The sequence below is a fragment of the Embiotoca jacksoni genome, unplaced genomic scaffold, assembly GCF_022577435.1.
Source record: "Embiotoca jacksoni isolate LCO1_2020_lvr unplaced genomic scaffold, fEmbJac1.0.p SCAF_14, whole genome shotgun sequence".
NCBI classification, from domain to species: Eukaryota; Metazoa; Chordata; class Actinopteri; family Embiotocidae; genus Embiotoca; species Embiotoca jacksoni.
The window spans coordinates 1,650,136-1,676,622 of NW_027185274.1; the positions used below are offsets into that span (position 1 = coordinate 1,650,136).

At 42.1% G+C, this 26,487-nt stretch overlaps 2 protein-coding genes across 3 annotated transcripts; both read left to right on the plus strand.

Moving 5' to 3' along the window:
- Positions 1-337: 337 nt before the first annotated feature.
- On the plus strand, positions 338-12,510 carry LOC138196997 (phosphatidylinositol transfer protein alpha isoform-like). The gene is made up of 12 exons (XM_069147427.1): positions 338-683; positions 3,425-3,455; positions 7,456-7,601; positions 8,523-8,614; positions 8,853-8,860; positions 8,984-9,058; positions 10,375-10,458; positions 10,672-10,746; positions 10,854-10,964; positions 11,089-11,211; positions 11,566-11,617; positions 11,716-12,510. The coding sequence occupies exons 1-11, from the start codon at positions 667-669 to the stop codon at positions 11,605-11,607; spliced, it is 804 nt and encodes a 267-aa protein (XP_069003528.1). The 5' UTR covers positions 338-666; the 3' UTR covers positions 11,608-11,617; positions 11,716-12,510.
- Positions 12,511-13,648: 1,138 nt separating this feature from the next.
- Positions 13,649-26,211, plus strand: LOC138196998 (inositol polyphosphate 5-phosphatase K-like). 2 transcript variants are annotated; one of them, XM_069147428.1, is made up of 14 exons: positions 13,649-13,734; positions 14,096-14,165; positions 17,191-17,295; positions 17,392-17,500; positions 17,712-17,828; positions 19,029-19,204; positions 20,030-20,141; positions 20,618-20,727; positions 20,862-20,888; positions 23,043-23,274; positions 23,600-23,737; positions 23,823-23,906; positions 23,980-24,084; positions 24,200-26,211. In XM_069147428.1, exons 2-14 carry the CDS (start codon positions 14,104-14,106, stop codon positions 24,293-24,295), a joined length of 1,473 nt encoding a protein of 490 aa, XP_069003529.1. In that variant the 5' UTR covers positions 13,649-13,734; positions 14,096-14,103; the 3' UTR covers positions 24,296-26,211. The 2 variants fall into 2 exon arrangements, with proteins under 2 accessions (XP_069003529.1, XP_069003530.1); XM_069147429.1 differs by lacking the exon at positions 20,862-20,888.
- The last annotated feature ends 276 nt before the right edge of the window (positions 26,212-26,487 follow it).

Sequence of the window (26,487 nt, forward strand, 5' to 3'; positions counted from 1 at the left end):
CTGAGGTGCGCACACACACACACACACACACACACACACACCACCCCTTAGGAAGACAGGGAAGTGTATCCTTGTGTACCGACTAAGGATCACTGATCACTGATTTGGTGGAAAATAATAAAAAAAATATCACCAATCTCGAGCGTCTCATTATAACATGTGACTTGCATGCTCATAACCTGTGTTTGCTATTGGTCATGCAATCACATGACGTCTTGTCACGTGAACTTGAAGACACGGTAATGTTTAGTTGTTGTAAATAAAAAAGACAGGCAGTTCTTTCTGCTTTACACCGCAGCAGTTAAGTTATCACCTATTAGTCTTATTCTTAAACTCTATCGTAATCATTACACTGATATTGGTAGTATCAATAACAACATCGGTACCAGTAGTAGAACACAGTACAGAGACTGTATGTAAAATGGATGATACTGATAAAGTTCCGACAGCACTTGAACGTCACACGGAGTTACCTGAAACTAAAGGTGGGAGTCTCCGCCTCTCTGGACGCCGCGCCCCTTCGCGCACACACGGCATCTTTCAGGAAGAAAACCCGGAGGGAAGCGGTGCCAAGCAGTGAATGAACGAGTCCTGTCAGCTTTCAAGCAGCTTTCCCACCTCCTTCTCTCTTTGTATGCTGTTTTCTGGACGGAGGAAGCAGTCAACATGCTGATTAAAGAATAGTGAGTATCTTAACTTTCTGAAACTGCTCGGTTTGTTATGTCTGCTGGAGGAGCGAAACGGACCCTTGATTTATCGGTAAACTTCATAAACTGTTCTTGAAATACTAACCTTAACTTGGAGAATGAGGGCAGGATAATGAGGCTCCAGTTCAAAATGTTTGGATAAGTTGCTTGGCTACCAGTTTCTGGGGGTTTGTTTTGGCCCCTTGTGTTGTTTGAGTTGGAACTCACAGAACTCCATTTCAAGTTCTTGCAATTTAAAGTTCATTTGGTTATAACCATACGTAATCAATAATATATTTTCAAATAGGAACGCTTTTGGACTGCTATTAGGGGTGAATGTATTTTCGGCATAGATAGGTTGACCTTTACTTTCAAAGCAGCTGTGTAACTCAGTAAAACGTTCAGGTTTGTTTTACACAAGGCGCTACCGAGCGAGGTACACGCTTCGGGTGCGGCGAAACAACTTTAATTTGCTCTTAATATATGTATTTGTTTAGATCACAATATAAGCCGAAGTGGAAAATTCCTCTTATAAACTGTATTAATTCGTGTTTCATAAGACATGGTAGTGAATTTATAAGGACAATTTCAAATAGGCAAATGTTTGGGCAGAGTTTGGGATACAACTTGGCAAATATTGGGAATAATGCAATCAGTTTTATTTACAAATCTCACAAATATGCTTTAAAACGCCTGATTGAGGGACTTTAGTAAATAAAGGAGTCTTTTTATTTCCGGTGACTCCTGAGGCAGATAGTTTTATAACTCTCATGTCATATGCATATCATTGCTGGAAATAGTACCTGGCCGTCATCTGACCATGGTACAAAGTACATTAAAAGGCTCAGCCCTGTTAAATTAAAGTTCTTAAGGAGACTGATCTGTTCTGCTTTTACAGTAATACAAGGCCCCTTTAGTTAGGCATCATCCTCAAAAACTGTGGCGTGCCTTTCTGCGAGTGTGAGCAGCCCAACGTGGATCTGTTTCATCAGCCATCACGCCTGGTAGGGCTCCTCTTCCACTCTGATCTGTTCTAATGAAATATTCAGGCGCTGCTGGACTGACAACAGGTGGCGATTAATTTGCTATTGTATCACGGCACACAAGCGAAGGATGCACAAACAGCACAGACAGACACACACACATGCAGAGCTACTACTAAAAGTTTGTTATCTCTCGCAGCAGCAGACTTGATTGCAGCCTCGTAATTTCCTCCTTCTCATCAGTAGGAGAACCTCCTGTCATGGTACTTCCCAGTGAACATCATATATCACTATAAATCAGTCAAGGCAGCAGGGATATGTTGTTATCCCTGCTGCCTTTATGGCTGCATCTCCATGTGCTCAGTGCTGAGACCGTGGCTTCATTCGTTCTCTGCTGAGCTGCCATGTCTGAGCTGCTTCTGGCTCCCACCTCTGCAGGACAGCTGATTGACCTCATGTCACTGTTTCTGCTGACTCCTGTTTTTATTGCAGCTGCGGTACAAGATTGTGTTTTCCGCGTGACATCTATGTAGAAGTCAGATTGTTTTGTACGCTTGTTGAAATCAAACCCACAACCTGTAAATGTAGATGCAGCCGTTCTCTCTGCTCTGATTGGTTGGAGGACGACATCACTGATTTTACTCATGAACTTCACTTTAGTCGTCGCGTCTCGAGGAGAGCTACACGGCCTGTGACTCTAATGTCTGCTTTAGATAGAAAGTGTTGGCTTTGGAGGACATGTGCAAAACAGGTCCAATTAAAACTGAGGAATTGCATAATGGGAAATGTGGTTTTCAAACGTGAACATCTCAGCCTCTGCTGCTTCAGTTTTGAGGGATCTTTTTAAAAATCTGTCTCTTGGGAGTCTCACAACTTTCCCTTTATTACAGCATTAATTACAGTTGTTAAAATACACCAAATAATGTAATGACAAGAGGTCCCAAATTTTACTTAAGTGTTAAAGAACACACGCTTTTTTAATTGAGTTACTTTGATAGACTAATCGCACCCCCATGTGTGGATCCTGAATGTGTACCATTAGCTGGAGTCAGCAGCCACTTCTCTTTGTTTAGGTTAGTTTAACAAATAGCCTGAGAAACAGAGTGACAGCGAACCAGACTCTGTCAAAACTAAATCCACCCAGTAGCACCTCTTAGGCAAACAAATTAGCCTGTTTTATCTTGTTTGTTTAATCGGTACAAAAACTGCAGCTTCACATTTTTTCGTTATTGCTGGAGGTTATTTCTTTGCTGGGAACAGTTGCTAGGCAACCAGCATGGATTAAATGAAGTTACTGGTCAAGAAATGGAAAAAAAACCCCAGTGAATTCTCATTTTGACGTTTAGTAAAGAGATAAAATGTAGTTAGTGAACTTCAGAGCATTTGTGAGGTGAAATTGTGTTTCCTTTCAGAAGGAGAGTGGCAACAATCGACTAATCTAAATCTCTGCAAAGTGAATTTGCATTATGTTCAGTAGAAGATTATTTTCCTAAATCTTGAGACACCGTATATGAAGTTACAGTCATTTCTACGAGTGATTCTCAAGTTTGTTTGTACTTCCGACTTGTCTGTTTATTGATGTGCTGAGACGATGTCATCAGACAGCTGATGTCGGACCTAAAGACTAAATGCAGATCTGTGATAGCGTTTCCTCGTCTGTTGTTGTAGGTCAACAGTGCAGCCGACACCGTTTTATCGCTGACTGGATTGTGTGTGTGCCACAGTTAATGTCTTCTTGTTGTTTCTGTCTCCCAGCCGGATCGTCCTGCCCATTTCCGTGGAGGAGGTAAGAACTCGTTTATTTCCTTTAATTCAATGAGACAGTTTGTGATAATCGACATCAACAGACTGAACGAGCTCCAGATTCAGAGGAAGAATTAATATCATGTTGATGTTGTGTTTTATGGAATATTTTCTGCTCACATGGTTTTGGGTAAGTTTGGTTTTCATCAGTCCACATTTTACACCTGATCGTTTCTTCTCCTTGTCGGAGATGTTCTCATGTCAGTACCAGTTTCCTTCCCTTTAATGTGAGATGATGTCACTCAGTGACAGTACAGCATTCCAGGGAAGAGGAGCCTTTCCGGCCTGCTGATACGACATATTTTGGTTATCACTGTGTGTCTGATCTTCATCTTTGGAGATGATTAAAGGCACAACAGAGCGGAAGAGATTTCACACAGAACCTAGACCTTATATAAAAGTGTTCGTAGCTTCCGGCTCTTAAAAATGAGGCCTATGAGGAAGTGCCTGAAGCTGCAGTACCACCGAGTGCCACTAGAGGTTGTCTCCAAAAAGGCTCCATAGACTCTCATTCAACTGGTCTCATAAAAGTCTCAGTCAATAAAACAAGTTATCTCGGTGTTGTTCGCTAAAGTCGCTCCTTCTTATTAGTTTTCTGGACGTCCATCTGAAAATAATCCGTCATTAATTACAAAATAAGCTTTAAAAAGACCTGTTTTTGGGGGGTCTGTTTGATTGACAGGCCTGTGGTGCAGTCAGGTTATCGGTGGGCGGGACGTAGTATCGTCAGGTTTCCAATCAGATCAGTCAGATCCACCCCCCCCCCCCCCCCCAGCTCGTCCAAATATGGTCACTTCCTGCTCCAAACCGCTCTGAACTAGCAACATGGCGCCGGACAAAATCCCAACTCGAGGCTTCATAACGGCCGTTCACAAATCAACGGGTGACGTCACTGCTGGTTTCCGCTTGGCGCAGTCGTGTTGTTGTTGTAGTTAGCCACTTTGAGGACTTTACTCACTTTAGCCTCCCTTCAGATTCAAAATCCAGAATTTATTTAGCTGTGATTTTCAAGAAAGCAGTTCAGACCTCTTTCTCTCTCATTTGTACTGAACCGTGAGTGTTTACCTTCCTCACTGCATGTACGTGAACCCCTTCTTTCTTTTTTTTTTTTTGCTATTGCGTTAATCTGAGTTTTAATCCAAATGCACCATCAAATACTGAACTCTTTGTTTTTCCATTGATTGCCTAACACAAAGAGGAAGCCAGAATTTCACAAAGCCGCATCGTCTCAGTTTTCCCCTGATCCCTCTCGGGAGGAGGGGGAACTTTGGATGCAGAACTTCCGATCCCCGTGTTCGTTGGGTAACCGTTCGCGACAGTTACAACATCCTGAGCTGGATTAAGTCTGAATGAAGTCGAGGTGTTGCTCTGTTGTTACGCCGCAGGCGCTGTCATATGTGAGGCTGTAACAGTGTTTGGAAACGAGCCGGGTGGGTTACAGGTTATCAAAACGGCAATTATTACGTAATGGGATTAGTCAGTGTTGGATTTCTCCTTCTTTTAGTTGTATGTTTTATAGATCTGAAACGACAAACACTACGTTGCAGTAACTAACCTTTGGACAGTCACCTTCACTGTTTGTATTCTTTATGCAAAACTAAACTTCAGCTTTACAATTGTCAATAATCAGTTTTTTTCCTAATCTTCCATGAAACTAAACAGAATATAAAACGGTTTGGACCAACGATTACTAGAATAAAACTAAAATAATCATTTGAAGGAGCACTCAGGTGTTGCTCTCTGTAAAGATAGAGGACTCACAAGAAACCTATTTCAAAAGAACTGATCAAAACTGGGGCATCACAGGCCACCGACTTTCCCTCCTTAATATGAGATCCAAAAATGTGAATGCTACGTTTCCCACAATGCAACAGGATAACATCATTGAGTAGACCTGACTAGTCCGGTGAATGCCTTCATCTTCAAACTTTAACACTGAAGCACTTGGAGCTGCATTTCTTGCATGAAAGGTGCTTTTAAAATAACTTTTTTTTAAAATTATTTTTGAAATACAGGCTCTAATGGATTTTTTTATTTTAATAACCTGATTACATCATCATGGGTTAATGTTGAAATCAGTGAGTTTCCTTTTTTAATCAAGAAAAAAAATCTAACTAGAAATAGAAAATAACATTGTTGCAGCCCAAGTTAATTGAAATATGTTGACAGAAGTGATATTTTCATTAACATCTGTTAGTGTAACAGAATACAGCCCACTTATTTAGTTTGAACTTATTCTTCCGGTATATAATGGCATTTGAAATGCAAAGAATGAAGTTTCTCTGCAGCGCTGTGTGGAAATGTTGTTGGATGATTGGTGGCTTCAGAAGTTTCAACCAACAAACCCTGGAGTTGTTCGGACGGTTGTTGGTGTGACTGATTGCCGACTCCAGTCCTTCTGGTTCTCAATATAAAGCAACACAAACTTGTTTTTGTCTATAAGTCGCGAGCTGTGACTCGGCAGGTTCACGCTCTGTCTGAACACGTCGCCTGCCAACGCCGATCGTTGCGCTCCCTCCCCTGAGCTGTCTGACCCGTCCGTGACGACGACAAGACGCACTGGTTCGACACGGCCAGTCACATTCCTGAGCTCCCAGTCACAGCGGCGAGGCCGAGCGTCGGGCAGCTACCAAAATAGGTTAGCGGCCTGTAGCGGTGCGCCGTCGCTGAGGGAGGAGGGCTTGGCTTCGTTCATCTCCAACATTGTGGTGACAACATGTGTCAGTGCTTCTACAAGTGTCACCCAGATCCTAAAATACCAAAGACACAAAGATATCAAACCCAGCGGGCTGCTGAGTGGACCTGATGTTTCAGCATTACGTAAAACAGACTTAAATCTGTCAGAGAGGCTTTCTGTGTGTGTGTGTGTGTGTGTGTGTGTGTGTGTGTGTGTGTGTGTGTGTGTGTGTGTGTGTGTGTGTGTGTGTGTGTGTGTGTGTGTGCGTGGTCAGTGATATGAGTCACTTTTTCCAGTGTCACAACTCTTTTGCCTGAGTCAGGAGGGGTGAGGGTGAGGAGGGAGGAGAGGAAGAAAGGAAGAAGAGATTCAAGAACAGGCTTACTCTGCGGTTTCCTGTTGCTGAAGTTTGTGTCTAAGAAATGTAGGAAAACGGTTAACTTGTGGTCTTGTACATGAATGTTTCACTGAGGTCATGACAGAAGCACTCAACACGGGTCTTTGAACTTGTCTCCTCTTGTCTTCATTTGGTCTTGATTGTAGTGTTGTTTTTTTTTAATCATTTCTACAAACTTGTTTGACAACACTGAGCTCTGAGGAAGTCTGTGAAAAGACTTCGCTTTGTTTATGCAGAAATCCTCTAAATCCAATTTTTTTTTCTGCGGTTGAGCTTCTACTTTTCCATTAGGTGCTGAAAAGACTTAGAATTTTTTATTTTTCGACATAAATATGACTTCATAAAACCATCAGATTTTCACACAAGTCCTAAAAGTAGATAAAGAGGACCCAATTAAAGAAAGTGTTTTACAGTAATCAGGCCTGGATGAGATTTCTTAAATTTGAGTTGTTTAAGCATTTAAAAGAAGAACAGGAGCAGTGATTGTTGACTCTATGAAACAGCTGCGCATCTTTTGTCTTGGCCACCCACCTTACATCAGTGGCAAGACAGCTTAATAAAAGTGTTCTTGGTGAACGAAATGGCAAGTCCTTAAAGGCGTGTTTTAAACTGATGGGCTCCTGTAATTGAATATTTTAGATGACTCAAATAATCTGATAAGGTTCTGTGCTGATTTTATAGTGAATATGGCCAAAATTAACGTCTATTTCTTTTAAGGTCATTTTAGTTTATTGTTTTAAATTAAGATATATATATATATATTTTTTTTTCTTCTCACTATGTAAATTCACATGATGCCAATATTTACAATGCTTGTGTGTTGACAAAGTATCTGACTGATTGACTTCGTGACTGTATGAATACCTGTGTAAACAACACTGACCACGCTGTCTCCGCTTGTGCGTCCAGTACCAGGTGGGCCAGCTGTACACGGTCGCCGAGGCCAGCAAGAGCGAGACGGGTGGAGGAGAAGGCGTGGAGGTGCTGGAGAACCATCCCTACGAGAAGGAGGGAGAGAAGGGACAATACACCAACAAGATCTACCACCTGGCGAGGTCGGCAGCGCAGCACGGCTTCACACGCACGCACACACACGCACACACACACGCACACACACACGCACACACACACGCACACACACACACACACACACCCCGTGATACAATGGCCAGTGGAATCATTGTCACACCTTGTAACACCTTGTAAAGCTCGACAGAAGCTGCTTGCTTCAAACACACAAACATGCTCAATGATTTTAACCCAGAATACAAAAAATGAACAACGGAAGCAAAAAAAAAACAAAAAACCTGCATAAAATACATTATACAGAGATTGGGGAAAAAAATGGCAAACTGCTGCAGGTGGTGAATTAAGTGATAACATCCGTCCTGGCTTCTGTCTGTTCTCCCTTCACTGCACCATTTACTTAACCGCATTTACTTTGTTCTCGGGATCGTCCATCATTTCCTTAACTGCTCACTAACGGCCAGTTATCAAGGTTGCTGTAAGTTGACACAGTTTGTTCAAAATAAATATTTGCATGTGTTTGTATCCATTCCTGTCTGAAAACAGTCTAAAATCATGACAGAGGAGGGTGTAAAAAAAAAAGAAAAAAAAAGTAGAGGTAGCAGCACCTCTAATAAGTTATAATAAGGTTTCTTTATTATGGACTCGACAGCTGTCTGGGCCCTCATAGTGCAGCACCGTCAAGAGGGAGATATTGGTCCATGGGTGAAATGCACGTGACCAGTTTTTTGTCAAACTGTTCACCTCATGGGACATACATAAAGGATTATAGTGGAGAAGCAGCTAAAAGACAGCAAACAGACATGAAAACTATGAAAGCAGCTCTGTTTATGTGTAAAGTTGTACCCAGTGTGTCCGGTGCTTCTTGCTGTACATGTCTTGAGTGTGTGTGTGTGTGTGTGAATACATTCAGCTACATTAATGGGTGTTTTCTTTTCATGTCTCCGCAGTAAAGTGCCGGGTATCATCCGTATGATTGCTCCGAAAGGTGCTCTGCAGGTCCGCGAGGAAGCCTGGAATGCATATCCTTACTGTAAAACCGGTGAGTCCCAGCTCGTACACACACAATATGTCGGATTACGATTGGTCATTTTAACAATTCATGCAGGTTTGCTGGCCGTTTTCACTCAGTCCCTCTGTGTTGGTTCCTCTGTGTGTCGTCGACTTTTACAAGTTACAAGTTGGGTGCTTGAAATGTGCGGCGGGTCTAAAAGTTTGTATGTCCTTTTCTTTGTGATGTCTCCTCCTCCCGTCATGATCCACCCGTCCTCCTCATGCAGTCCTCACTGTAAGTTTATTTTGAGTGTTCAAATGAAACCTGAAGTTGAGCTTTTTATTCTGAATAACAAACCTTTTTTACAATAAGACCCCCGCTGACTGATCCTGTCGTGTGTCTCTGTCGTGCCCACAGAATGACTACATGAAAGAATCCTTCATGATTAAGATCGAGACGTGGCACAAGCCTGATATGGGGGAGCAGAACAATGTAAGTCAGGATGTATGCCAACAGACGTACCTTACCCAAGAGGATACATCACAGTTAAAGTCACATACGTGAAATTGAATATTTGGATTTGTGGATTAGATATATGCATTTTTTTTTTTCTAAAAATGTCTGTAATTGTTGTGTTTTGCTGCCGTGTTTACAGAGTTTTGAGCGTGAATACAAGTAGCACTTTAAAACAGAAAAACTTAGATCTGTCTAGTTTTAGATGATGGATTAAAAGAGCTGATCATCAGTTTGATAACCGTGCCGCCCCACGACGCTTCACACCACCGTCCTATTTCCACCGTTTTTGCTCTCCGTGGCTCCTGTAGCAGCGCAGCAGCTTCACTTCCTCACCTCGTTGTGTTGCAGTCTCAGTTGATGAGGGGAGACTAGTTGTCGAGGTCGAGAAATATCCCGAACTGTAAACCCACAATGACTTATCCATCATTTAGTTTTCCCCATGTTGTGTCATTCATGTGTTGCTGCGTACAGAGTCGTTGCCGTGGAGATGTTACAGCGTCTCGGCGTGTTGCTTTAGTGGAAACTGGCAGCTTTCACAGTGTTGCTGACTGGAGAGCTGCAAGTAGTTCAAATCGTCTCGCTGCGAATCTTTGGTTTGAAATCGGATTAAGATTGATTAGCTGCAACAACGTGTTGGCCAGCTGGTGCGAGATCCAAGTTTCAGACCATTTTTTTTTTTTTTATCCACGCTGGCTGAATGGCTCCACATTAGTCAAAGCTGAAATATATCAAAAATTTGTAGATGGATTAAACATCAAATTTTGTACAGACATTGGTGATTCCCACAAAGGGGATGTAGACTTTCACCCGCTGGGAGCCACCAGCATGAGAAATAAAAGTAAAATATCATCTACTGGGAGCGGCACGAATTTAATATAAACATTCGTGAATCCCAGATGATGTTTCAAATGACAGTGATTTTTATTTTTGGTTGAGTGCAAGAATTGCTCCAAATTAAATATCTTGGATTTCTGTGAAAGGAAAGAAAGTCAAATGACTCTGTGGTTGACTTTTCATCTTGTTTCATTATCAGGTCAAAATTTAGAATCAGAGTTGGTAACACGTAAGCGTTGGACCACGAGCATGACGTTATTTTAGACCGTAAATAGGAGATTTTCTGCCTTTGGCTTCGTCAGTAGAAGCTGTCTGGAGAAGATTCAGGACAAAATAACGAACTACACTGGTCAAACCCTCGCTTTTGTTTAACTGTACTTTTAAACATGAAATTGGTCTGTTTCTTGCTTTCACTAAGACGCTGAGCTAACGTGAAGGTTTGATTTCCCACTCTGCAGGTACATGGACTTGACACAGCCACATGGGAACGCGCTGAAGTTGTTAACATTGATATTGCTGACAAAAGTGCGATAAGTGCAAAGGTAAGATAAAAAAAATCCTGCATGTTTTTAGAAACAAACCGTGGCTTTGGGTCGGATTTTTCCCAACAGCAGCCGATTAGATCGCTGATTGAAATTGCTCAGAGTCACACTGTCTGTCTAGTCAGCACATCTGTTTACTAAACATTCAGTGTGTTGCTTTAGGTTGTTTTCATATGTCTCATACTGATTGTACTGGTTGCTTTCATCCTTCAGGACTACAAAGCAGATCAGGATCCATCCATCTTTAATTCAGAGACGGGGCGAGGGCCGCTGGGACCCGACTGGAAGGTACGACCTCGTCACTTCATCAAAGAAATAATTTGATTGATTTTAAAGGCTTGGATATACATCTGTATTGTTTTTTACATTTTGTCTATGCAACTGTGTGTTTTCAGAAAGAACTCTCCACCAACTCCGAGTGTCCTCACATGTGCGCCTATAAGCTCGTCTCTGTTGAATTCAAGAAGATGGGACTTCAGGGAAGCATTGAAAACCTAATTCACAAAGTAGGAAATATCTGATTTTAGAGATATATTGCCCTCTGGTGGTCAGTATGTGAATTTCTACATAGAGAAAATGTGGTGTGTCCTCACTGTCTTTCTCACTTCCCCCCACCCACCTCCCGTCCAGGTGGAGAAGCGTTTGTTCACCCACTTCCACAGACAGCTGTTCTGCTCGATCGATAAATGGATTAATCTGTCGATGGATGACATTCGGCGTATGGAGGAGGAGACAAAGAAGGAGCTGGACGAGGTGACTGTATACTAGTTACTGCATCGCTGCTGCAGGGGGGAGCAGGAATCACTTCAGTTAAACCTTATTTCGTTGCGTTACTCCTCTCTGGCAGCGTCACCATGGCAACAAATATTTCCCTAATTTCTCATTATAATGTGAAATATTCTTTGGATGTTCCAAGATATTTTTCAAATTATAATGAAATTAAAACATCCCATTAAAACAAGAAAGCTTTCTTATAATATGATAAGTTGGTATGTAATAATATAACAAGAAAAAGATAAATTCGATGGCAATAGGTTGTCCACGAGACTGAATATTTGAAGGCGCATTTTCTCATCTTGTAATTTAACGTGTTTCTCCGTGTCACAGATGAGGAAGGAGGATGAAGTTAAAGGCATGCCCATTGAGTGAAACAGACTCTGTGAGTATGAAGCTATCGTCCTGCTGAGATTTGAGATTTCGCAGAATCTTTTTTTTATTTATTTTTTATTTTTTTATTCCTTCTGTCTTCCTCCTCAGATCACTCTGACACAGGAGGATTTGTCTTCATTCAACAAGCTCACACTCCACCCCTCGGACTGACTGGAATTGTAGCAGCTTGATAGGCATAATCGAGAGCACCACACTTGCATCCCAATAAAAAATTGCTCTTAATAAGAGCTCCTTATTGTAAAGCAACTGTGTGTATTTATGTGCTACATTTGAATACAACTGCTGCAACTTTTCGTCTTTTTATATGGGCGAGTTTGCAAGTTGAGGAATGAAACGTTTTTGTTTATGCCTATTTGGTCATTTGAAGTTGAAGAACATTAGGGTAAAGGTGTGGGTTGTCTCTGAAGCAACATTTCCTGCGAATACAATAATTTTTTAATGACAGTTATTGGTTTTATTCTCCTTCTTGATTTGGTCTTTTCCAGTTCTCAGTGATTTATTGTTTACTTACCAGAGCAAGACAAATTTTTCCTGCAGTCGTCTGTCTACAAAATCCTTAAAGTTTCCAGGAGTTACATTTTTGTTTTATTTTTTTATAGAATAATAAATAAAAAGGAGAAGACATTGGTGCTTTTTAGGGAACAGTTCATTTTCTGACCTCACAAAGTGCACCTAATGTTTTATCAAATGGGAAATTCCTCCCCCTTCCTGCACTGGAGGCAGTGAAAATATAGCTTATGATTTATATAAACACTATGATATAAAAGGTGATTTAAAATTTAGGTTTAGAGTGTTGGTGATTGTAATATACAAGAAGAATGTTTGGTCATTGTAAGTCTTATCCTGCTTTGAATAAAAAAAAAAAAAAATAATAATAAAAAAAACAACAAAAAAAAAAAAACTTCTGGATTTTAATGTTATGAGTTTCTAGTATATTAAAGACAGTGTATTTGTTTATTGATTTTTTTTTTGTATTAGTACATAGTGCTTTGCTGGAAAAAGTGAGCTAATGTCCCGTCATACCACCTGCACCAATAATAACGCTTGAGCCTGAGCCTTTTAGAATAAAAGCCTCCCCCACAAATTTTAACTGCCAAACACTAAATTCCACATTAGCTGCACACAATTTAGGTCAGAATGTTTTATTTTTTTTTACTCTACTTGTACTTAATTCTCACATTAACTTGAATCTGTAGCTGTGTTACCTACTAAAGGTTCAGGTCAGGCAAACTGTCTAAGGGGAAGATTTTAAGAAAAACCTTTTGCTCCAAAAGGCTGAAATGTGACCCTGACTACTCTCTGCTGTTTGTGAGATGTCAGAAGCCTCCTGTTGGAACCCCCTGGTTAAACCTTTAACAATGCTCTGTATTTCAAAAGCTTATTATACCCTGTATTACGTTGTGTCCTCACCTTAAAAGTGACGTAAGCAGTCAGGAGGAGTAGGAAGTAGCTACTACATTTCCCTCTGAGATGTAGTGGAATGGAATAGAGTGGAAATACTCCAGCAAAGTAGAAGAACCTCAAAATCGTGCTTGAATACAGGTCACAAGCAAGTGTGCTTTATTTTCCACCACTGCTTAATACGCATGGTAAACTAAAAACTATCATCGATAGGTGTCAAGTTATGTGCAGTGCAGATAAATAGACAATATATTAGAAAACGCCAATTACATTCTAACGCATAGGTCTTCAACAGGGATGTTATCTTTCAATCAGAAATGCACACATTCAGCGACACACAGGAGCTCTCAAGCTGGACACCGGCTCACTCACAGCAGGAGACTAGCCTGGACCCTCCTGCACTCCGCCAGTTTAATATAAAACACAATTTTATACAATATATATATATAGTAGGGGGTCCCTGCTCCATCTCTCTATCAGTTTGGGGGTCCTTGGCCTGAAAAACGTTGAAGACCTCTGTTCTAGCACTTGACATGTAACTTCAAAGCTATGCTTTTATTTTGAAGGCAAATAACCTGTCTTCCGGTTAAGGGGCGTGGTCAACAACAGCAGCTACTGTACACCAGCGTCGCTGCTCTGCTGTTTACTGTACGCTCGACAAAGTCGACAAGAACAAGGGAAACAAGTGCAACTGAAGCATATCAGGTAATACACGATGCAACACCTTCACCGCTGCTTGTCGTTTATTCCGGTGTTAAGTGTTGAATGAGAAAAGCTCGACGCAGCTCGCTTTGTTTACGACATGATCAGATGACAACAACGCAGCAGCGGCGCGGGGCGATAGCACGAAGTTCCCATGCGCAGTTAGCTGGAAGTCAATGGATGCTATCGGCTAAAGTCAGAGATAAACAACAACACATCCACGGTGCCGTCAGCCTTCAGGTGTTGATACGTCAGCAGTGTTGCGGAACCAGAGCTTCACTGCTGCATGCGTTGGGAGTTTTCACTCCTCTCCAGCTTCAGGTTTGGACTGAAGTTGCAGTGAAAGCGTGTCGTTGTCTTGCAGGTGAGGAGATGATGGAGGAGCACGAGGAGCTCAGTGAGAGGAGCGGGACCGACGAGGCGGACAGCTTCAGGTGGGACACTGACTCTTTATTGGCCCCCTGCGACCATTAACCCCCCCCCCCCCCCCCCCCCCAAAAAAAAAAAAAAGCATGTTTCATACACCCTCTGTTGTGTTGTGCAAAGTGAAACAACTATGGGAATTTTTTTTTGTGCATTTTGTGGTCAAACTATTTCTAATGTCTTTCCATTGTAATGGAGGGGGATGTTTTCTGTTGTAAGACCAACGTGTGAGTGTCTTGAAAAGAAACCCAATCACGCAATAGAAAGCATTGCGTCAGGATGACGGGATGTGATGACATGCTGGATGGAGCCCAGTTTGTTTTTGGCAACACAAGTTAGTCCTCGGTAAGAAGGTCCTGGTTGTGCTTGTTTGGTCAGATGGTGATTCGAAGTAGACTTTAGGTTTGAGTGTTGATGATTGTGTGTCTGTGGGATCGACTGGCGACCTGTCCGGGGTCTAAACAACTACAGACCCGTCTCTCTTCTTCCCTTTCTTTCCAAAACTCTGGAGCGAGCTATCTTCAACCAACTCTCCTCCTATCTCCTCCATAATAACCTTCTTGATCACCAGCCTGGTTTCAACAGACCACTCAACAGAGACGGTCCTCCTTGCTGTCTCTGAGCAGCTTCACACTGCTAGAGCAGCCTCTCTGTCCTCCGTCCTGATCCTTCTAGACCTTCTGCTGCATTTGACACAGTGAACCACCAGATCCTTCTTTCCTCCTTCAGGACCTCGGTGTCTCAGAGTCTGCTCTCTCCCTGTTCTCATCCTACCTCAACGACTGCACCTACCGGTTAACCGATCTGTTAGAGGATCTGTGTCTGAACCTTGTCCTCTCACTACTGGTGTCCCTCAAGGCTCCGTCCCGGGTCCCTTCCTCTTCTCTCTGTACACCAACTCTCTCGGCTCTGTCATTCACTCGCGTGGCTTTTCCTACCACAGCTATGCTGATGACACCCAACTGATCCTCTCTTTTCCCAGATCTGAAACACAGGTAGCAGCACGAATCTCACTTAAAATGACACTTACTGATAGAACTTTGTAGTTTGGCTTTCTTGAAGAAATTGTATTTTCTTGATTCTTGTTGTTCTGGGTTTTGTACCCTCATGGTTGAAATGCACTTATTGTAAGTCGCTTTGGATAAAAGCGTCAGCTAAATGAAATGTAATGTAATGTAAAGACAGGATAAGTCCCAGATAACAGCTGGATGGATACAAGTTATGTGCTGCATAATTTAAAAGAGTTTAGGAGAAAGCTTTCTGTAGTTTTCATTGGATCCTGCTGTTTAAGTTGTCTGAGTCACTTCTGATTTTAACAGTTTTTATAGCACAAGTTTTTCTTTTATTTCTCCTCATTTGTCTTTATTTTCTTTGGACTCGATTGATCTTATAATTCAGGCCAGAGCCGTAGTTGGGGACTATATTGTGTTATTGTCGTAGCCAGTTTGGCGTTTCCCTCTTTAGACAGAGATAACATTGTCCACACCCGGCCGTGAAGACAGACTTTACAATGTGGACTTTATTCTGCTCTCCTTTCCTCTCCACCTCATTTCTCTTTGCCTTTTATACGTGACATTTACGTTTCTAGCTGAAGAATGTTTCTTTGTTTGGCTTAATTAAAGGTTGACTAAGTCTTTGTGTCGCTGCCTGACGTTGGTACCAGAAAGCATAATTGTCCGTCTCATTCAGGGTTGAATGTGCTCCTGCCAGTCTACAAATCTGAGTGCAATCAGAGTGCGTTCTGGCAGGAGGATTAGGTTGCCCAACAACATATCTAATGCGGATTTGAAGTGGTAAACAATGCTTTTCCATTCTGCCTGATGAAAAAGCAGCTGGATGCCCAACAGCTTCCAGAAGGAAACGGAGGTTTTTACATTCGCGCACGCACGCCGGTTTCTCAATTTTTAATAGGCCTAATGTTGAGACCTTTGAGATTAGACGTAGCACACGAAGACGACTTGTAGACAAATTAACCAATTTCCTAATCCGTCCCACTCTGGAGCACCAAAATCCTCGAGCCAGAACTTTCCTCACTTCACTCAGTGGGTCGATTCTACAGACGCAAGGACTGCCGCTCCTTTGATTCCTTTTTTAGATTATTTTGTTGTTGTGGAACGCTGCCAACGATCTTTGATCCTTCAGCAAATACTTTGTACTTTGGTGTATTTTTGTAACGTCCACGCTCCCTCATTCAAGCAGCCAGCTGACCACACGTCAAACTCGGAGGCAGAATGGGTCAAATCACTCAGCTGTTTGGCAGCCTCCGCCGCGTCCGCTCCGACAGCCTTTGCAGCGACGCCACGCTGCTGTCGGGGAGCAAAGTGGTGCTGCGCCACCGCCTCAGCCAGCTGATGACCTGCGTGGACGACTTGGACCCCAAAAACAAGCTGCATGAGGAAGTGGGGAAGACCCTGGACAACGCCTTCCTCGTCTGTGGCAGGAGAGCGAACACGCAGAGAAAGAACAGCTTCAGGTGGAGAATGACGTCGTCTCTTCATCTTTCCACATGAACAACTTTACTCTGTCTTCGTGGATCTTCTTCCTCTGGGTTCACCGAGCCGCCGGGTCACCGGCCAAACAAGGACACTCTTCTTCCTTCTAATTGAAGCCCCTCTTTATTCTTCGAATTTCTGTCATAGATTTTGCTGTCAAAGCGGAGCAGACAAAATTCAATATACTGGATGTCTCATGTTTGGATGAAAGGACGACTGCTCTCATTATGAGAACTGTAGTAGTAGTACAGTGGTTATACTGTAACAGCTTTTAAACTCGCATGATGTGTTCGTCTTTGCTTTCGGTCGTGCTGAAAGAAGCTCTTTGTTTGTAAAGCTCGAATTATAGTAACTTCTTATTTTGCGATGTGGTGCAGCTGAAGTCATAAGATCATCCTGTATCTCGTGGATTGTCGTGAATGAAGGTGGATCGTTGTAGCTTATTGCTTGTTTAGTTTCCCATTTTGTTAATCAATTATTCACGCAATTTGTATGTTTTTATGATGCTTGAAAATGACTTAGTTTTCATCTTCCGTTCACACAGGCTGCACATGGTGACGTGGAACGTGGCCACCGTCGATCCCCCGGATGACCTGACCTCGCTCCTCCACCTGAACTCCCCAAAGAGCCCAGACCTCTACGTCATCGGGTAGGTGGTGCAGGGAAGGTGACGCTGCTGGTTTGTTGGTGCAACTAGACATGAGTTGGACTGACAGTCACAACTGTATGTGTGTTTGTGTGTCAGTCTGCAGGAAGTTTACTCAGGGCCGCTGAGATTCGTGTCGGACATCGTGTTCGACGACCCATGGAGTCATCTGTTTATGTCCACCTTAGCACCACACAAATACATCAAGGTACGTATCCCCTCAAAACACACACAAACACACACACACACACACACACACACACACACACACACACACACACACGTCAGAGCTGGAAGTCACTTTCACAGGGAAACAAGAACAGATCAATCTGTTATCAGTCATTTTCATTCATGTAAGTGAAAATTCTTCTTGTGTGTGTGTGTGTGTGTGTGTGTGTGTGTGTGTGTATATATTTCAGGTGTCATCCATCAGGATGCAGGGTCTGCTGCTGCTCTTTTTCTCCAAACTGGAGCATGTCCCCTTCATCAGAGACATCCAGGCTACGTTCACACGCACAGGCATTTTCGGTTACTGGGTGAGTAAAACACACACACACACACACACACACACACACACACACACACACACACACACACACACACACCAAACATTTTGATAGAGTGGACTAAAACAGTCAGACACAATTTACGGTTTTACAAGTGGATCAAAATCAAAGCTGAAGTATCCGCGACATATTTCTCTTTTTTTATTCCACGCCTTCTGTTTCCTTGTCAAAACCTGGTGCCTGCGTTACCCACAATGCACCTCTACCACAAAGTCAGAGTTTTGGCTTTGCTAAGCTCGTAGTATTCGTAGAGGCCATAAAGAGACGAGACTCAAGACAACTTAGAGAGACAACTAAATGAATCCAGTGCATTCTGGTTCTTCACTCAAAGATTCCCTCCAGGTATGTGTGAAGATGTATAAAGATACTATGAATTCAGTAATGAATTGTGTTTATAAGATTTGGTCATTAGAAAAAGTTAAATTACCTAAGTGTATAAATTCTCTGCCCCCCTCCCCCAAAAATAATATGGAATTTATCACAATGAAAATATTTTTCAGTTCAAAGGTTTAATTGCCGAATACAAGATGAGTAAAGCGGGTTTCAGGTTTCCATCTCATACTCGTGTTAGCTGCTTATAGACTCTGAGACTTGTCACAGTATGGAAAACACAAGTGTATTAATGATGGCTGCATTCCACTTTGTGGAGGTCCTGCTTTTGTGTTTGGTTCTTCATTGTTGAGGCTTTGTGGGGCACGAAATGGAATTTATCCGTCAGTAATCCCATCTGTGGTTTCCCCACTGTGACGAACAACAACTATTTGTGATGTCGCAAATCCTCCCGACAGACACACGCCTTCAACTCAGATTTCAGATCAGCTCAGAAAACCTTTCAGCAGATGAATTTAAAAACAGCTTTCTGTGTCAAACTCCTAAAACTGAAACCTGGCTGTGTAGCGCAGCTCATCAACACCTGCGAACTCACTCTGGCGAGTAAAATTGGAGCACTTCCCCTCGAAATAAGGAACGCAATAAAGTGTATTGTGAAATGCGTCATCCCGCTTGGTGTGTCTTTCTTGTGAACTGAACCGCAGAAGCAGAAGTAAATGTTTGACTGTTTCAGAAGGCTAAAAATGGACTTGATAATTGTCTCTCACATGCTGTAGCTCAGTGGATGAAAAGTGCTTCAATAGATTCAGTGTGTTTCATCTCTTCCTGTTTGTCTCTCAGGGTAACAAAGGTGGTGTGTCCGTCCGTCTGTCCTTCTACGGCCACATGCTCTGCTTCCTCAACTGCCACCTGGCAGCTCATATGAAATACGCCACAGAGAGAGTGGATGAGTTTGAGTACATCATGGACACGCAGATGTTTGACTGTGAAAAGGCTCCAAGGATTGCTGACCACAGGTGAGAAGAGGCAGAAATATTTTGCAATATTTGCAATTTTTCCGCAAAACATGTCGTCAGCAGAAGCTGTGCTGAAAGTGTTCCAGTGTAAAGTCTTTTCAAACAAAACTCTTTATTAACAAAAGTAACTCAGAAATGCTCTGCACCTGTTTTCTCATCACCAAATAAAACTGGAAAACTAAACAGGAACAAGCGGGAAAACCAGACGTGACAGAGTTTGGAGGAAATGTGATTCTCACATTAATACTTTTGAATGAAATTCTTATTATTAATGGAAGTGATTACATATTACTGTATGCTAAAACAATTTTATACACACATTGTAAGAGGCTGCGCTTTTGTACATACAGTAGACCTATATATGCTGAATTAACAATAATGAAATGGTCATTAAAGCTCTTATTTAAAAAAAAAAAAAAAAAAAAAAAAAAAAAAAATACCTACCTACCTAGTCACAGACTGTCTGTTCTGTAAAGTTGTGTCATTTTTATGAGTCTTATCGTATCTAATATTTCTGTGATGTGCAGCATGATTATTATCACAGGAAATGATTATACATTTATTCCTTTATAGTAGTAGGTAGTGCAAAATGTTTTTTTTTATTTCTCCACTTAAAATTGTTTCTAATTACATCGCAATTCTTGAGAAAATCCTCTGCAAAATCAAACATTTTTGATCGCAACCATCATAAAAAACCTCTCTTTCTCCTGCTGCCCCTCTTCCCTCCTCTGGTCCTCCTCTGGTCCTCCTCTGGCCCTCCTCTGGCCCTCCTCTGGCCCTCCTCTGGTCCTCCTCTGACCCTCCTCTGGCCCTCCTCTGGTCCAGACTCGTGTTCTGGTTCGGAGACCTCAACTTCCGGATTCAGGACCACGGCATGCACTTCGTCCGCACCTGTATCAACAATGAAACCTACAACCTGCTGTGGAGCAAAGACCAGGTATCATTCAGCTACTGCTCACGTGACAAGTATTGCATAAATGCAGATATTTTATTTGACCACAATCATTTTCAATGATTACTGGAATCGTTCTATTCATCTGAAACTAACAAATACATTTGCATCACTATTTCCATGTTATTTTCCACAGTTGGAGGTTTGACTGGTGCTTTTAATGACCTCATCTCGCTGCTCCTCCTTCTCCCGTTTTGTTTACGGCATACGAGTGGAAAATTAGCGCCACCAACTGTTTATTTTGAGACGCTTATCTTTTAATATTAAACCAACCACATTTTGATGAGCATCCAATAATGTACGCATTTTGAATTTGGTTGCAAAGCCAAACACCAGAGGACTGTTGTGGAAACATTTTGGTTTTAAACCAAATGAAAACCAAGAGCCTGATAACTGGGAGGAGGCGTTTTGGATGGGCAGGTCAGGAAATGATGAAATGTGTGTGTTGCTGCTGTTTTCAGTTGCTCATGATGAAGAAGAAAGAGCCGATGCTGCAGGAGTTTGAGGAAGGACCCCTGGACTTTCAGCCCACGTACAAGTTTGACTTAAACTCCGATACGTACGACAGCAGGTAACTGTTTTACTAGTAACACACAAGAAGTCATCACCAAAATCAATCCTGATTAATCATAATCAAACGTTCCAGTCACTTTTTTTTTTATTTGCAGTACTTTGTATATATTTGATCTCTTTTCAACTTCACAGGTTCTACAAGACATGGTTTGGCTTTAAGTAAGAGTTCAGATTACATTCGTGTCCACATCTCCCATAATATATTTTGTCACCCCACATTTAGCTCACCTAACTGCACTCTGTATGTGCACATTCTTTTAACATACTACTTTTAACAGGCCGGTAAGAAGTAGTGTCCTCTTTTGTATGCAGTAACTTAAAGTCTTTGTTGTGTTTTTAAAGGCTAAATGTAGATTCTGTTCTTCTGTAACGTGTGCAAATCACACCAACAAGCAGAGAGAGCGTAAAGTCTTCGCAAGACCAATTTCAGATTGTCTTTGCAAAGAAAAGACTCAAATGCTTGTTGACTTCACAGATTGTTGTTTGAGCTCACAACAATGTGGCTGTCAAAGGTGCCCTGCCGAGTTTTTAGCCACCGCCGCAAAGTTTGACTGTTCCATGCTCTTCCACTGATTGACAGTTGGCAGTAATGCAGCGACAAACTTAAGTGATTCAAAATACTGTAATAAAAATAAACTTTTCAGGTATTTTCTGAAGAAGAAAAGACGTTCAGCACATTTCTCAGGCTTCAAGGATGCACACAATAGTTTTCTGTGAGAATTGTGTTTCCAAAAAACTCCACAGGGCACCTTTAAATAGCAAAGTTTACATTAACCTACACCGTCTAAATCCATCCTGCTACTTGCAGAGCTTGTTTATATAAATGTGTGAACCTGTCTGGGTCCCAGATCAGCTGCTGCATAACATCTAACATGCATGGCCAGAAATATATGTTTTGATAGGCGCTATGACTGTTTATAATTCAGTATGTGTGGATTTAAGTCAGACATGGTACCATTTATGATGGAAGTTGGTCTCTGCATGGTTGGTCTGCAATGACATTTTTTACTTGATTTAATAGTTAAGCTCTGCTCTCTGTGAAAGTAGTCACACAGTAGTTAAAAATTGTTGACACTTGTTTTGAGTTGCAACAACCCTCTAAAAACAGTGATGGCCTCGAGAAAAACACGTGTAAGACCGGTTCTGCCACCCGGAGTCATGATGGCAGACGTGTTCCAGATGACGTACTTCCCTCAGTACACTAACAAATAGTGCTCTTCCATGTCAGGACTCTTACTTGTGTCGTGCAGGGATTTTGACAGAGTTGTGTTGTTTCAGATCACACACTGCTGTTCTGCACTGACATGAAAGAACCTCAGCATGTGAACACATCTCTCCAACATATCTGAAGCTTTAATTATTTTACCCAGAAGTCAACGTGTTTTTGTGTCCTCTGTTTAACACTCTCAATAAACACACTGATTCTTCTGTTCAGCAGCAGCAGTGGAAAATAAATACTTTTGTTTAATGTTCAGGAACAGCTGCAGCTTCCTCAGACGCCTTAATTAGAAAAGTCTTTACGTCGGTGGCCCCGCCCCCTTCCTCGACAGAGCCAAGATGGCGGCCGTTTAGGGTGAAAAGTGTCCAGAGTTTCACACTTCTTTTTTGGACTGTCTTGAGTGCTTCATCCTGGTACTTGAAGTGAACTGCATGTTTCTGTACTTGACAGTCTAAGCGCACTTCTCTGCACTCAAAATAGTGAGTTAGTACACAAGTACAACATTTGAAACACAGCACTGGTCTCTATAATGGGACTTCAGAGGTGGAGGAGAAACAAGAGACCTGCAGGAAAATTTAAGATTAATTTCCACCTTTGATTGAGTGAGAAAATGAGACGAGTGTGTCGACCTTTCTGTTCTTGGCTGACAGGCGTTGAACCCGACGTGTTCTTCTAAGGTTGCATGTGTTGTTCATTCTGAGAGGCTTTTCTGCTCAGCACAGGTGTAAAGAGTGTTTATCTGTGTCACAGTATCTTCTGGAGATCTTAAACATTTTCTCTCACATCAAATGTGGTAGGACAAGATGGAAACTTGTCAATAAATAAAGCTTTTACTGTAATTGGCTACAAGACGTGTCAGGATTACCTGGCGTGGACATTGTTTTGCATTTTTGCCTCCATGTGTCTTCTGATACGTCCCCGCTGCGTCATGTTCGGTTTCAACATCTCACATATTAAATCATTTTTCTCAGTTTCCCTCCACTGTCATGTTCCTCATAACAACACTGATTGTTGCTGTCCAGAGTTGACTCTATCTCCCAGCTAAAGCCTTCCTCTGCTCTCTGTCCCTCCACCGTCTGGAACCGCCAACGCAGCGGTAAGAAACGTAAACCCGCTTGGACCGACCGGATTCTGTGGCGTCTCCGACCCGCGGCCTCGCCCTCCGACGAGCAGGACGAAAAAGGGATCGGATCAGACGCGGAGAAGGTCAAGCAGCTGGGGGAGGATGAGGAGTACCCTCTGAAGATCAGGCAGGACTTATACACCAGCAACATGAAGTACAGCATCAGTGACCACAAGCCTGTCATCAGTACCTTCACACTGGAGGTGAGAAACTGAGCGTTCACATACAGTTAAGCATCCTTCAGTTTACTCTAGCTTCACCTATTCACTCTATTATATCTGACAGAGATGGAGTTGACTGAATTACATATTTATTTTAGGGTAAATCAACGTTTTCGTTGTGGACCAACGAGTCTATATAAAAGTGTTCGTAGCTTCCGGCTCTGAAAAGTGAGGCCGATGCGAAAGTGCCTTAAGCTGCGATACCACCGGGTGCCACTAGTCAAACCTGCTGTCTTAACAAATTTCTCTTTAAAATGTTTTCCAAATTGACTGATTTGTGTGTTTCCTTGTGTCTCCGTCCTTCCAGCTGAGGAAGATGTACGAGACTCCTCTGGTGCGTCTGCAGGCGGAGGGCGACTGGAGCGCAGACATCGACGCCATGGTTCTCTACAGCCCTCTGCAGCTGTTCCCCTCCAGTTCCTGGGATTGGATCGGACTCTACAGGGTGGGTTTAAAAACGTCTCTCTACACACCAGCTGATTACATGTGCTATTTCAGCATGAGATGCTTAACGTCAGTTTGAATCTCAGGTTGGATTCAGCAGCGTGTCGGACTACATCACCTACACGTGGGTCAAAGACGACGAGGTGGCCTTGAACGAGGAAATCATACAGGTAGGAAGTCGTACGTTTAATGAGACGGACCGCAATGGTGACACACGTGATATAAAAGGATGTGTTTTTGCAGGTGTACGTCAGTAAGGAGGAAATCCCCGTGCGCGGAGGAGAGTGCGTGCTGTGCTACTACAGTAACACTCTGCACTGCATCATTGGAATCAGTGAGCCATTCAAGGTCAGTAATCAGCAACAAGATGTTTGTCCTTCATTCTGTTTGACGACATGATTTAAGATGAGAGTTTCTGGTTTTGTTGATAAGAACCAGTGAAATCTGCTGCTCTGGCTTTCAGGTCCACGAGTCCAAGGTGGCCATTGAAGAAGGCCTGATGCCCGAAAATATCAACGGACTTGATCAAACCGTAGCGAGTGAAGATTGTTGGAAGTGATCTGTCAGCAGTTCTAGATGTGGCAGGATGTAGAGATGAGGTCTCCCGAACAACACTTGGGTTTTAATAACTGTTTCCTAACCTGCCACCGAGAGATCAGATCATGAAACGCTGCCGGTTCACACTGTTCCACCACTGACCTCTCTGAAGCCACCTAACGCGGTGGCTGCTAGTTACTCACACCTCTGAAGTCACTACATTGTGTCTCTTTCTTTTTTATATGAACCAGAGTGAAAGTTTGACAGGAAATATGAACACTCCTTCATCAGCTGACTTCAAAACTTTGATTAAAGTGGAAGGTCAGATTTGAATTGGCCTTACAATGGGGCAAAGAAAGTTCTTACTATCGTGCTTATAAGACTGTGATATGCAATATGATGTTTGCTTTGATTGGATATTATACTTAGTGAAGCAGGAAGAGGTTTGGCGTGTTGATAAAATGAGAGGCAAAAGTATGTCGTAAGATCCGCTGCTTTATGTGATCAGCCCAGTGTTAAAAGGAAGTAAGTTTGTTTTGAAATGGGAAAAAACACTCGAGTCAAACTTCACTCAGGTGCTACAGTCACAAAAAGGAAAAGGGAATAGCAACATTAACAAAGCTCACTGGCCATCTTTGTTTACATCAGTTTAATGATAGAGATTGAGTTATTTTGCAGTGGAAAACGAGCTGTCGTCATCCAGTGCTTACTTAGCAGATAATGGGAGACTGGAGCAGGAAAGAGAAGCTCCGCCAAAAATGAAAATTCATGTCACCTCAAGCTCTGTTGAAGCTCATGGGACCCCTGAACATGTCACTTTTCCCACCAGCACTGATGTACTAGTGGGTTGGAGGGGCCCGGATCTGTTAGTGGAGAGGATAAAGGGGACAGATCTGTTTTTTGGAGAAAAGTTAAGGACATTTTATGCTGTTTGTGTTTGATGGTCCTACAGACTCCACAGATTTGACCGACATGGGTTTAACTACGAGATGACGAATGAATAAAACCATTATGTAGCTGTAATAGAAAATAATTATATACTTCTGAGATTCCACACTGGTACTATAAACATTTAACGGTATTGACTGAAAATAAATTCCTCCTGTAGAAGTGTGTGGAGAGTCAGCAGTTCTGGGGGACTGATCTTCATGTGGGTACTGTCCTGAAAACCTTGCTGTAGTATAGAGGCTGGATCTGTTCCTGGTTTCATGTTATTTAAAGTATACATAGGGCTCACCGTGTTGTGAAAGGACTGCTGTAGGAAGGTGAGAAGATTTTCTCCTCCCAGTATTTGAATTAACTTCAGTTGTTCCTGAGGACTTGAACACATAACTATTTAACATAACGTCACACCTTTTTTCCCCCAGAGCAGGTTATCTTTAGCTCGTCTTCATCTTTCTGTCTCGGTGAATCATTCCTTTTATTGCTGTTCATGGTGTCACAGTGAAAAAAAGAACTTAAAGAAACATTGCACTGTTTATTGTTAATGTGTGTGTATTTATAGGTTGTCATGTTTTCATTAGTGTGTACTAAGAAAGAATATAAATTTAGTTTTCATTGAACTATATGGATTCAGCAAGTGCCTTTGAAAGGATTGTTGCGTTACATTTACTGTACTGTACTATACTGCTTAATTTTGATCCATCTACCTTTAATATTCAATAGATTATTTATCATAACATGCCTCTTCTTGTTCTGATCTCCTTCCGATTTAAATTTGTTTGTTTTTTCCTAACTTTTAGCTACACTAAGCTGTTCCACTGAATGTTATTATTGGCTTGCTGGAATCAGTTGATAAATTAGCCAGTTTATGTCACAGTTTTGTTTTTTAACTAAAGAGTGACTTATTTTCTCAAATGGAAATTAAATATTGTACTGTAACAGAATACCAACAAATGTATGCTTTGCACATACAAATATTAAAAAAGTCTCGCTTCATCCTTGTGTGGTTCATTGATTCATCGTCAGTTATCTATTTAACTGCACGTGTTTATTTGGCACTAAAAGTCTTTTATTATTACGCAATTCTTTTTCAGTAGCCCTGCTGGCATGTTTTGGCTCCAGTTACATGTGTTTTTGTTCTTTATAAAAGGTAATTAAACGGTCAATTTTAGTCAATAATTCGGAATTTTCTGGCATCAAAACAAACCTTTCAAGACGCTGATTGGCTGCAGCTCTGCTGCCACAGCACGGCGTCACGAATGACGTGTCGCG

What these genes read in the sequence shown, in the direction of transcription:
- LOC138196997 (XM_069147427.1), top strand. An exon ending in CGCTGGGACCCGACTGGAAG is followed by an intron (nt 10,747 to 10,853) that starts GTACGACCTCGT and finishes GTGTGTTTTCAG; the next exon opens with AAAGAACTCTCCACCAACTC. An exon ending in TTGAAAACCTAATTCACAAA is followed by an intron (nt 10,965 to 11,088) that starts GTAGGAAATATC and finishes CCTCCCGTCCAG; the next exon opens with GTGGAGAAGCGTTTGTTCAC.
- LOC138196998 (XM_069147428.1), top strand. Translation starts at nt 14,104, where the DNA reads ATGATGGAGGAGCACGAGGAGCTCAGTGAGAGGAGCGGGACCGACGAG. An exon ending in CAGGCATTTTCGGTTACTGG is followed by an intron (nt 17,829 to 19,028) that starts GTGAGTAAAACA and finishes TTTGTCTCTCAG; the next exon opens with GGTAACAAAGGTGGTGTGTC. An exon ending in CCAAGGATTGCTGACCACAG is followed by an intron (nt 19,205 to 20,029) that starts GTGAGAAGAGGC and finishes CCTCTGGTCCAG; the next exon opens with ACTCGTGTTCTGGTTCGGAG.